Source organism: Oncorhynchus gorbuscha, linkage group LG11 (genome assembly GCF_021184085.1).
Source record: "Oncorhynchus gorbuscha isolate QuinsamMale2020 ecotype Even-year linkage group LG11, OgorEven_v1.0, whole genome shotgun sequence".
Classification (NCBI taxonomy): domain Eukaryota; kingdom Metazoa; phylum Chordata; class Actinopteri; order Salmoniformes; family Salmonidae; genus Oncorhynchus; species Oncorhynchus gorbuscha.
In genome coordinates, this window is record NC_060183.1 from 85,205,021 (window position 1) to 85,218,132 (window position 13,112).

Sequence of the window (13,112 nt, forward strand, 5' to 3'; positions counted from 1 at the left end):
ACAAAGACCAGGGAGGTGTTTCAATGCCTCACAAAGAAGGGCCTCGATTGGTAGATCTAAAAAATATATATATAATAGCATTGTGAAGTTATTAATTAGACGTTGGATGGCGTATCACCAAGTCACTAAAAAAGACAAAGGCGTCCTTTCTAACGCAGTTGTTGGAGATGAAGGAAACTGCTCAGAGATTTCAACATGAGGCCAATGGTGACTCTAAAGCAGTTACAGAGTTTAATGTCTGTGATTGGAGAACACTGAGGATGGATCAATAACATTGTAGTTACTCCACAATACTAACCTAAATGACAGAGTGAAAAGAAGGAAGCCTGTACAGAATATAAAATATTTAAAAACATGCATCCTGTTTGCAACAAGGCACTTAATTAAAACTGCCAAAAATGTGGCAAAGAAATTAACTTTCTGTCCTGAATTCAAAGCGTTATGTTTGAGGAAGATCCAACACAACACATCACTGAGTACCACTTCATATGTTCAAGCATGGTGGTGGCTGCATCATGTTATGTGTATGCTTGTCATCGGCAAGGACTAAGGAGTTTTTTGTACAAAAAAACCCGAAATGGCTATAAGCACAGGCAAAATCCTAGAGGAAAACCTGATTCATTTTGCTTTCCAGCAGACACTGGGAGATGCTGGGAGATCAACTATCAACTTGGCAGAGCTTGAAGAATTAAAAAAATAATAATGGCCAAAGAGACCTACCCAGAAAGAGTCACAGCAGTAATCACCGCCAAATGTATTATTAGTATTGACTCGGGGGACAATAATTATGTAAATGAGATATTTCTGTATTTTATTTTCATTTTTGTTGTAGTAAATGTATTAAATATAAAAAAAAACTGAAATATCTTATTTACATAAGTATTCAGACCCTTTGCTATGAGATTCAAAATTGAGCTCTAATATTTCAGGATCACTTGGCGTATCACTCATCGTTGTCATCATCTGCACAGTCCTTTACACATCTTTTATCTGGAAAAGTCCAAACATTCCAAAATGACCTGCCCGAACACACTGTTGTTGTCGTCACGGTTACTTGTCCGTCACTTGGCAACCAGCCATATCCCATGGGTCTCTCCGTTTCACTGTTGGCAGGGCTTGCTGATGCTCCAGGTTGGTCCATCCAGTAGATCATGTGACAGGTCATGTGATCAGAATACTTGAGTAAAATAAATACTTGTAGTTGTGTTGCTGCTATGTCCCTCCTCCTTCCATCCCTGATAGTCACAGACTATTACTCCTCTTCCTCTTTTTCTTCTCCGTCCTCGTTAGTGTAAAGCCCCGCCTCCCACCTCAGCGCCATGTTGCTTTTCCTGCGGGTGACGCGGGTGGCCTCCAACACCTGGTAACCCAGACAACAAACAACAAGTCAGTCAACAGGGAGTAGAGACAGGACTTCAGGGCACTAGGCAGTACCTGGGGATAATTAATGAATTCATTTCCCTTAAATAAATAAATACAAATAAATAAAATTGATCTGAGTCTCTACAGGATATTTTTTGTAGTTTTACACGTCTTTTGTAATGACCGCCATAGAAGCCTAAAAACTGTAGCAGGGCGATTCCACGTCTGAAAATATTTTGGGTACCTCAGATTCAGTGGCGGTCCGTGCCGTTTAAGATAAGGGAGGGTCTTTTTTTCATCAGCATGGACTTATTTCTATTACAGCATATTGGGATGACTGTCATTCATATTCCATTCACCCAGTTCAATGTAACATCAATAGGTTTAGGCTACTACATGATATTCACATTTTCCCTTATTTAAAAAAAATATATATATATTTGTATATCTATCTTTATTTAAATAACCAGGTAGGCAAGTTGAGAACAATTTCTCATTTACAACTGCGACCTGGCCAAGATAAAGCATAGCAGTTCGACACAAACAACAACACAGAGTTACAGATGGAATAAAACAAACAGTCAATAATACAGTAGAAAAATAAGTCTATTTACGATGTCAGCAAATGCGATGAGATAAGGGAGGTAAAGGAAAAAAAAGCCATGGTGGCGAAGTAAATACAATATAGCAAGTAAAACACTGGAATGGTAGATTTGCAGTGGAAGAATGTGCAAAGTAGAGATAGAAATAATGTGCAAAGGAGCAAAATAAATAAATAAATTAAATACAGTTGGGAAAGAGGTAGTTGTTTGGGCTAAATTATAGGTGGGCTATGTACAGGTGCAGTAATCTGTGAGCTGCTCTGACAGTTGGTACTTAAAGCTAGTGAGGGAGATAATTGTTTCCAGTTTCAGAGATTTTTGTAGTTCGTTCCAGTCATTGGCAGCAGAGAACTGGAAGGAGAGGTGGCCAAAGAAATAATTGGTTTTGGGGGTGACTTGAGAGATATGCCTGCTGGAGCGTGTGCTACAGGTGGGTGCTGCTATGGTGACCAGCAAGCTGAGATAAGGGGGGGACTTTACCTAACAGGGTCTTGTAGATGACCTGGAGCCAGTGGATATACCCATCATGAGGTTGCTACAGCCTATGAATGAAAGTTTATAATAATAATATAAAAATATATGCCATTTAGCAGACGCTTTTATCCAAAGCGACTTAGTCATGTGTGCATACATTCTACGTATGGGTGGTCCCGGGGATCGAACCCACTACCCTGGCGTTACAAGCGCCATGCTCTACCAACTGAGCTACAGAAGGTGCACAAAGGTCGAGAAAAGTTTGAGTAATCAAGGTGACAGACATTGACACATTTAATACCACCTTGCACACTCTTGCCTGCATCTAGTTGATCTGGGGTGTAATCATTAGTCCAACAGTTGCAATCAAGAGTTTCTATTGGACAAATTCAGGTATTTATATCCTGGTCTAGGTCCGTTAAAGAAAAGTTTTTAAACAAAATCAGCACAATGAATTCACCCCTGATCACACGCAAATACAGTTCACTTTCATAGCAGTCACATTAATTTTTATTTAACTAGGCAAGTCAGTTAAGAACAAATTCTTATTTTCAATGACGGCCTAGGAACAGTGGGTTAACTGCCTTGTTCAGGGGCAGAACAACAGATTTGTACCTTGTCAGCCTGGGGATTTGAACTTACAACCTTCCGTTATTGGCCCAACTCTCTAACCACTAGGCTACCCTGCCGCCCCCAGCTCATTGCATATAGATGTGAGAAGGAATAATATCGACACACTCTCCTCTTCTCACCTTTTCCCTTGTGGACTTCAGTGCACAACACATCAGCTGTCTGTGACCAGGTAAAAAAAACTTCCAAACCATATCATATCATGACTGCTAACTGCTACGCACAGCCTAAATCTTTATCACGTCATAGTCAACATGGCTACTAGGACTAATGCATTAATAAAACTGCTACAATCATGCAGTACAGTGTAGAGTCAGCAAGCAGTTTAGCAGTTACACCGGCAGGCCCCGGTGGCAATAAATTAATAAAACCAAAACCTTACCTCGACTTGGAAGAGTTCCAGTGTTGGATAGCCATACCAAGCTAGCTAACATAGCATCCCTCTCTGTTTGAGCCAAGTGTTTGAGAAGGCTAAACTTGCTAGCTGCATTCAACCCTAGCTAAGTAAGTGAGAGTAAAAAATATATATACTACGGAATATAGCTAGCTCTCTCTCTCGTGCTTCTCCTTAATTTTGGTAGAAATACTATTGTTCAAAACTGTTAGCTAGCTGTCCTCCAGCTACACCACGGTGCTACCCTAGAGAGTACTATTGAGGTTACTGTAGACCTTCATTGCAAAACTGTATAAATTATTTTGTGTCGTGAATATATTTCGTTTTATCAAAAATATTTAAAGTTACACTACTTCTGAAATTCACTGAGGAGGATTAATTTATTTTATTTTATTTTATTTCACCTTTATTTAACCAGGTAGGCCAGTTGAGAACAAGTTCTCATTTACAACTGCGACCTGGCCAAGATAAAGCCAAGCAATGCGACACAAACAACAACACAGAGTTACACATACTCACAAAGTGAGCATTGTAGTCGTCTTGTAAGAGTAACAACGATTGGATCCACTCGTTTCTATTATTGGACAACTACAAATCTCTGGTATCAGCTGTTCTCCTTGGCCTTTCTGTGCCTGAGATCTGTTGGCTGATTGGGCTGACTGACTGACTACACCTTTTTCCAACCTGTATTTCCTTTGTTTTATTGTCATTTACACTGTTGGTTTATGTGTTCAGTTGTTGGGGAAAACTACTGTGACTTCTGGTAACCTTTATTTATGTTTGGAACAGTGGCCTGTATTCATGGTGCCAAAATAATTTATCTTTCATCTCTCTGTGTTTTCATCATTTTCCTTCAATTTGCAAGCTGAATCTCACCGGAGAAATAATCTGAGCGAGGGAAACAGTGCCTCTCTGTCTCAGTACGTGTAGCAGTTTGTGCTGTCTTGCCAACTCCTATGGTCATTGTCAGGACAAACTCTCCAAAAATATCTGGGACCTGGCTAGATAAAGGCTGCTGGAGTAGACTTATTGTAGGTTTAGCCTGGATACCAAACCTATTTGTGCTAACATTCCATTTCACCAAACATTTGGCATATGGCAATGGAATGATAGTACAACAAGGTCTAGTACCCAGGCTATGTAGGTCACTAAAACCCAGGGAACGACAGTGCAGTAACAGCAGCTGAAGAGAACATGGAAAGTACTACTGCTACTACTGCTGCTACTACTACTACTGCTACTACTGCTACTACTACTACTACTACTATACTACTACTACTACTATACTACTACTGCTACTACTACTGCTACTACTGCTACTACTGCTACTACTACTACTATACTACTACTACTATACTACTACTACTACTACTATACTACTACTACTGCTACTACTACTACTGCTACTGCTACTACTACTACTACTACTACTACTGCTACTATACTACTACTGCTACTGCTGCTACTACTACTACTGCTACTACTACTAATACTACTACTACTACTACTACTACTACTATACTACTACTACTACTACTACTACTACTACTACTACTACTATACTACTACTGCTACTACTACTACTACTGCTACTACTAATACTATACTATAAATGATGCAGAAAAATTAATCCATGCTTTTGTCACTTCTAGGTTAGACTACTGCAATGCTCTATTTTCCGGCTACCCGGATAAAGCACTAAATAAACTTCAGTTAGTGCTAAATACGGCTATACTAGAATCCTGACTAGAACCAAAAAAGTTTGATCATATTACTCCAGTGCTAGCCTCTACTACTACACTGGCTTCCTGTCAAAGCAAGGGCTGATTTCAAGCTGTTTTACTGCTAACCTACAAAGCATTACATGGGCTTGCTCTATACCTACCTCTCTGATTTGGTCCTGCCGTACATACCTATACGTATACTACGGTCACAAGACGCAGGCCTCCTAATTGTCCCTAGAATTTCTAAGCAAACAGCTGGAGGCAGGGCTTTCTCCTATAGAGCTCCATTTTTATGGAACGGTCTGCCTACCCATGTCAGAGACGCAACTCGGTCTCAACCTTTAAGTCTTTACTGAAGACTCATCTCTTCAGTGGGTCATATGATTGAGTGTAGTCTGGCCCAGGAGTGGGAAGGTGAACGGAAAGGCTCTGGAGCAACTACTGCTACCGCCCTTGCTGTCTCTGCCTGGCCGGTTCCCCGTTTTCCACTGGGATTCTCTGCCTCTAACCCTGTTACGGGGCTGAGTCACTGGCTTGCTGGGGCTCTCTCGTGCCGTCCCTGGGGGATGCGTCACCTGGGTGGGTTGATTCACTGTTGTGGTCGGCCTGTCTGGGTTCCCCCACCCCTTGGGTTGTACCGTGTCGGAGATCTTTGTGGGCTATACTCGGCCTTGTCTCAGGATGGTATAGTTGGTGGTTGAAGATTTCCCTCTAGTGGTGTGGGGGCTGTGCTTTGGCAAAGTGGGTGGGGTTATATCCTTCCTGTTTGGCCCTGTCCGGGGGAAACCTCGGATGGGGCCACAGTGTTAGCTCCTGACCCCTCCTGTCTCAGCCTCCAGTATTTATGCTGCAGTAGTTTATGTGTCGGGGGTCTAGGGTCAGTTTGTTTATCTGGAGTACTTCTCCTGTCCTATTAGGTGTCCTGTGTAAATCTAAGTGTGCGTTCTCTAATTCTCTCCTTCTCTTTTCTTTCTCTTTCTTACAGTACAACGGAGGACCTGAGCCCTAGAACCATGCCCCAGGACTACCTGACATGATGACTCCTTGCTGTCCCCAGTCCACCTGGCCATGCTGCTGCTCCAGTTTCAACTGGCCTGGGCCCTAGGACCATGTCCCAGGACTACCTGACATGAGGACTCCTTGCTGTCCCCAGTCCACCTGGCCATGCTCCTGCTCCAGTTTCAACTGTTCTGCCTTACTATTATTCAACCATGCTGGTCATTTATGAACATTTGAACATCTTGGCCACGTTCTGTTATAATCTCCACCTGGCACAGCCAGAAGGGACTGGCCACCCCACATAGGCTCCGGTCTCTAATTCTCTCTTTCTTTCTCTCTCTCGGAGGACCTGAGCCCTAGGACCGTGCCCCAGACTACCTGACATGATGGCTCCTTGCTGTCCCCAGTCCATCTGACTGTGCTGCTGCTCCAGTTTCAACTGTTCTGCCTTATTATTATTTGACCATGCTGGTCATTTATGAACATTTGAACATCTTGGTCATGTTCTGTTATAATCTCTACCCTTGGCACAGCCAGAAGAGGACTGGCCACCCCCCACATAGCCCGGTTCCTCTCTAGGTTTCTTCCACTAGGTTTTGGCCTTTCTAGGGAGTTTTTCCTAGCCACCGTGCTTTTACACCTGCATTGTTTGCTGTTTGGGGTTTTAGGCTGGGTTTCTGTACAGCACTTTGAGATATCAGCTGATGTACGAAGGGCTATATAAATAAATTTGATTTGATTTGATTTGATTTATACTACTACTAGTAGTACTACTACTACCACTACTATACTACTACTACTACTACTACTACTACTACTACTACTACTACTACTACTATACTACTACTACTATACTACTGCGCTGGCTACTTTCACTGCTACTACTTTTACTGCTACTACTACTACTACGCTAAGCATCTGCTCTAACTACTACTACTACTACTACTCCTATACTACTAGTACTGCTGACTACTAACTATTTTGAAAAGAAGGTACTACTCCGATCTATACTAAACTAGTGGTTCTGCTACTGCTATACTGTGCTCTGACCTACTACTACTACTATAAATACTAGTACGGCCGGCCGCCCACTGCCCGCTGACCCTATCCCCTCCTACTACTACTACTACTACTGCTACTACTGCTAACTCATCCCTACTACTGCTACTTCAAGAGAGCGAGAGTTGCTACTACTACTACTATCCTCCGATGTCTACTACTACTACTATACTACTCTCCAAAACTGCTTGAACTGCTGCTACTGGCTAGCTACTCCCGCTACTGCTGCTGCTGCTATACTCAGTCTTTCAAGCTAGTCTTCACTGAGACTGCTACTATACTGCTGCTCCGCACTGCTACTACTACTGCTGCTGCTCTCCTTCTAGATCTATCGGCTGCTACTACTGTGAACCATCAGATCCTACTCCACCTAGAGTGGTACTGCTACTACCACTACTGGTGGTTGCTACTACTATACTACTACTGGTGGCGAGAATCTGTCTCCTCACCACCACCACTGGTGTCCCCCAGTACTCTGTTCTGGCTGCCTATTCTCGCTAGTACCAAGTCACTTGGCTCTGTCATAACTACATGGTCTCTCTTATCTTGCTACTACTATTAATCTACTCCTGCTACTGATGACCAGGTGGCTACCGCACTCTGCATGTCTGGCAGTAGTGACGGATCACTACCTCAAGCTGAACACGGCAAGACTAGTAGTGCTCTTCCTCCCGGGGAAGGACTGCTACTATATCTCGCTATCACTGCTACTACTGCTAAGAACTACTGATCTGGACTGCTGTCTGCTACTAACATACTGCTATACTACTGCTGCTACTACTACTGCTACTACTACTGCTACTACTACTGCTACTACTGCTACTGCTACTCCTAATCCAGCTGTCATCTCCCGTCTGGATACTGCACTACTGGGCTATTACTACTACTACTACTCATACTACTACTACTGCTACTACTGCTGTTCAACCTTCCCAAGCTACTCTACTACTGCTACCCCGATACTACTCTCCACTGGCTACTATACTACTCCTACAAGACTGGTGCTACTACTACTGCTGAGGGAACTACTCTACTACTACTGACTGCTACTACTGCTAACAAGGGCACTGCTACTCCACTGCTGGCCTGCTGCTCCTACCACTGAGGAAGTACAGCTGCTAGCTCAAAACTGTTCGCTGCCCTGGCCCCCCAATGGTGGAACAACTCCCTCACGACGCCAGGACAGCTAGTCAATCACTACTAGACTACTGCTACTACTGCTACCTAGGATACTGCTACTACTGCTACCCCACCCCCCCTAAGTTTTAGATGCACTACTGTTACTGACTGCTACTGGACTACTGAATGCACTACTGTACTACTGGATACTACTACTAAATGACTTACAACTAGTACTACTACTACTACTAGTACTACTACTACTACTACTACTACTACTGCTGCTGCTACTACTACTACTACTACTACTACTACTACTGCTACTACTACTACTACTCACACTGTTGTCCTCTACTTTCTCCCGGCGCTTCACTTTGTGATTCTCGTAGTCGTCCATCAGGGTCTGCATGAAGTTTTTGGGGCGCCCGCTGCCCCCAGAGTCGTCACAGCCCAGGTCCAAGAGGGGCGAGGAATTCTCAGACGAGGAGTGGGATGCCGAAGGATTCTCAGACGAGGAGGGGGATGCCGAAGGATTCTCAGACGAGGAGGGGGATGCCGAAGGATTCTCAGACAAGGAGGGGGATGCAGAAGGATTGATCTTACCTGCAGGTTATGCACACAGAATAAATGTCATATTAGGACATGACAATACAAATTATCTTGTCAATACAGACAATTTATCTACTGTATATGTCAATACAGATAGTATCTACTGTATATGTCAATACAGACAGTATAATAGACCATCATCTTTTCATGTCTATCCTCTACATTGACTCTGTATCTAATCAATATTGAATGGGAAGACGGCGTCGTGTCTATTGAATGCAGTACTGGCTCATTAGCACAAGGGGGAAGTAATTTACCACGAAAACCACCACAGTGTTGTTTTGCTGGAAGGCAGAGCAGTGGGAAACTGTTGCTAGACATGCTTAGAGAACTCTGCATGTTGCTTAGAGAACTCTGCATGTTGCTAAGAGAACTCGGCATGTAGCTAAGAGAACTCTGCATGTTGCTTAGAGAACTCTGCATGTTGCTAAGAGAACTCTGCATGTAGCTAAGAGAACTCGGCATGTAGCTTAGAGAACTCTGCATGTTGCTAAGAGAACTCTGCATGTTGCTAAGAGAACTCTGCATGTAGCTAAGAGAACTCGGCATGTAGCTTAGAGAACTCTGCATGTTGCTAAGAGAACTCTGCATGTAGCTTAGAGAACTCTGCATGTTGCTTAGAGAACTCTGCATGTTGCTTAGAGAACTCTGCATGTTGCTTAGAGAACTCTGCATGTAGCTTAGAGAACTCGGCATGTAGCTTAGAGAACTCGGCATATTGCTTAGAGAACTCGGCATGTAGCTTAGAGAACTCGGCATGTTGCTTAGAGAACTCGGCATGTAGCTTAGGGAACTCGGCATGTAGCTTAGAGAACTCGGCATGTAGCTTAGAGAACTCTGGCATGTAGCTTAGAGAACTCGGCATGTAGCTTAGAGAACTCGGCATGTAGCTTAGAGAACTCGGCATGTAGCTTAGAGAACTCAGCATGTTGAACCTAGAGAAGCCGAAACCTTATCATAAAAACTACAGGACTCTGTTTAAACAGCCAATCAGGAGCTAAGAATGTCAGAGGCAGGGTTAGGGAGCCTGTCATTTCAAAGCATTCCCAAGTCGGATTTTACAACACAACTTGTGTTTCCCATCAGCCATCAGAATGCTTTCAAAATGGAGGAGTACATAAACATATGCCAACTCTAGCCAGGAGCAGGCCCGATTACACGCAGGATCTAATAGTTTGGTTTTTCAACAAAACTTGAATAACAAAGGGAGAGACAGTGGATTTAATTGACAAAACTATCGTTTACATTCACCACAATAGCTGTCCTCTGTTATAGTTGTGTTGACCACTATGTTATTGTTGTATTGACCACTATGTTATAGTTGTGTTGACCACTATGTTATTGTAGTGTTGACCACTATGTTATTGTTGTGTTGACCACTATGTTATTGTTGTGTTGACCACTAAGGTCCTATGTTATTGTAGTGTTGACCACTAAGGTCCTTTGTTATTGTTGTGTTGACCACTATGTTACTGTTGTATTGACCACTGTTATTGTAGTGTTGACCACTATGTTATTGTTGTATTGACCACTAAGGTCCTATGTTACTGTAGTGTTGACCACTATGTTATTGTTGTGTTGACCACTATGTTATTGTTGTGTTGACCACTATGTTATTGTTGTATTGACCACTATGTTATTGTAGTGTTGACCACTATATTATTGTAGTGTTGACCACTATGTTACTGTAGTGTTGACCACTATGTTACTGTAGTGTTGACCACTATGTTATTGTAGTGTTGACCACTATGTTATTGTAGTGTTGACCACTATGTTATAGTTGTGTTGACCACTATGTTATTGTTGTGTTGACCACTATGTTATTGTAGTGTTGACCACTATATTATTGTTGTCTTGACCACTATGTTACTGTTGTATTGACCACTATGTTACTGTTGTAAGTTGGTGGTGTAGATTTCCAGTGGTGTGGGGGCTGTGCTTTGGCAAAGTGGGTTATATCCTTCCTGTTTGGCCCTGTCCGGGGTGTCCTCGGATGGGGCCACAGTGTTGACCCCTCCTGTCTCAGCCTCCAGTATTTATGTTATTGTAGGGTCAGTTTGTTTATCTGGAGTACACTATGTTAAATCTAAGTGTGTTGAGGACCTGAGCCCTAGAACCATGCCCCAGGACTTACATGATGACTTGCTGTCCCCAGTCCACCTGGCCATGTTGCTCCAGTTTCAACTGGCCTGGGCCCTAGGACCATGTCCCAGGACTACCTGACATGAGGACTCCTTGCTGTCCCCAGTCCACCTGGCCATGCTCCTAGTTTCAACTGTTCTGCCTCTATTATTCAACCATGCTGGTCATTTATGAACATTTGAACATCTTGGCCACGTTCTGTTATTGACAGCCAGAAGAGGACTGGCCACCCCACATATGCTTAATTCTGGAGGACCTGAGCCCTAGGACCGTGCCCCAGGACTACCTGACATGATGGCCAGTCCACCTGACTGTTATGCTCCAGTTTCAACTGTTCTGCCTTGACCATGCTGGTCATTTATGAACATTTGAACATCTTGGTCATTTTCTGTTATAATGACAGCCAGAAGAGGACTATGTTATTCCTCTCTAGGTTTCTTCCTAGGTTTTGGCCTTTCTAGGGAGTTTTTCCAGCCACCGTGCTTTTACACCTGCATTGTTTGCTGTTTGGGGTTTTAGGCTGGGTTTCTGTACAGCACTTTGAGATATCAGCTGATGTACGAAGGGCTATATAAATAAATTTGATTTGATTTGATTTGATTTTGATTTGTATTGACCACTATGTTATTGTAGTGTTGACCACTATGTTATTGTTGTATTGACCACTATGTTATTGTAGTGTTGACCACTATGGTCCTATGTTATTGTAGTGTTGACCACTATGTTATAGTTGTGTTGACCACTATGTTATAGTTGTGTTGACCACTATGTTACTGTTGTATTGACCACTATGTTACTGTTGTATTGACCACTATGTTACTGTTGTATTGACCACTATGTTACTGTTGTATTGACCACTATGTTATTGTAGTGTTGACCACTATGTTACTGTTGTATTGACCACTATGTTATTGTAGTGTTGACCACTATGGTCCTATGTTATTGTAGTGTTGACCACTATGTTCCTATGTTATTGTAGTGTTGACCACTATGTTATAGTTGTGTTGACCACTATGTTATTGTTGTCTTGACCACTGTTATTGTTGTCTTGACCACTATGTTATTGTAGTGTTGGCCACTATGTTATTGTTGTCTTGACCACTATGTTATTGTAGTGTTGACCACTATGTTATTGTTGTGTTGACCACTATGTTATTGTTGTATTGACCACTAAGGTCCTATGTTATTGTTATCATGTTGTAGTAACCAGTCCATCTCTCTCTCTCTCTAATCATGTTGTAGTAACTGGTATTTTTTCCCCGCAGTAATAGCTACTCTAAATTGGACAGTGCAGTTATAACAAGAATTTAAGCTTTCAGACGATATGTACCGACATTGTTTGGTTCTCTAAAACCTGCGATCGTGAGACAAGGCGCTGCATGATTTACAACTGTCCCGTTAACGGGACACCTATCCCAGAGCGGCTCCCCTAAAAAGCAACTTCTCCCTTTGACAACACCCTGTGTGGCATCAACATGAGTCAGAAACATTTATTCTAGTGTCAAAATTAACTACAAAGTGTAAATAGAATCATTTTGGTCATAAAGTCTGGTCCAAAACTGCAATTTGTGAGATGTAGAAAATATTATTTTGAAATGAAGGGTATCCTAATAGTTATCCATGTTGTGTCATCGGCAAACTTAAAAAACTTCTTCAGGATTGGTGCGGGACGGTTGAGCTAACGTAGGCTAATGCGATTAGCATGAGGTTATAAGTAACAAGAACATTTCCCAGGACATAGACAGCGTAGCCTAGTGGTTTGAGTGTTGGACTAGTAACCGGAAGGTTGCAAGTTCAATCTGTCGTTCTGCCCCTGAACAGGCAATTAACCCACTGTTCCTAGGCAGTCATTGAAAATAAGAATTTGTTCTTAACTGACTTGCCTAGCAGAAATACAATGGTTTATCTGATATTGGCAGAAAGCTTAAATTCTTGTTAATCTAACTCTACTGTCCAATTTACAGTAGCTGTTACAATGAAAGAATACCATGCTATTGT

At 42.5% G+C, this 13,112-nt stretch overlaps 1 protein-coding gene across 1 annotated transcript in view; it reads right to left on the reverse strand.

The window, feature by feature from the left end:
* Positions 1 to 292: 292 nt before the first annotated feature.
* LOC123989574 (A-kinase anchor protein 2-like) overlaps positions 293 to 13,112 on the reverse strand; it is an 88,434-nt gene continuing 75,614 nt past the window's right edge. Inside the window, 2 exon segments of the mRNA XM_046290692.1 lie at positions 293 to 1,360; positions 8,704 to 8,966. Coding sequence (XP_046146648.1) covers positions 1,253 to 1,360; positions 8,704 to 8,966 — 371 coding nt within the window. The 3' untranslated portion in view covers positions 293 to 1,252.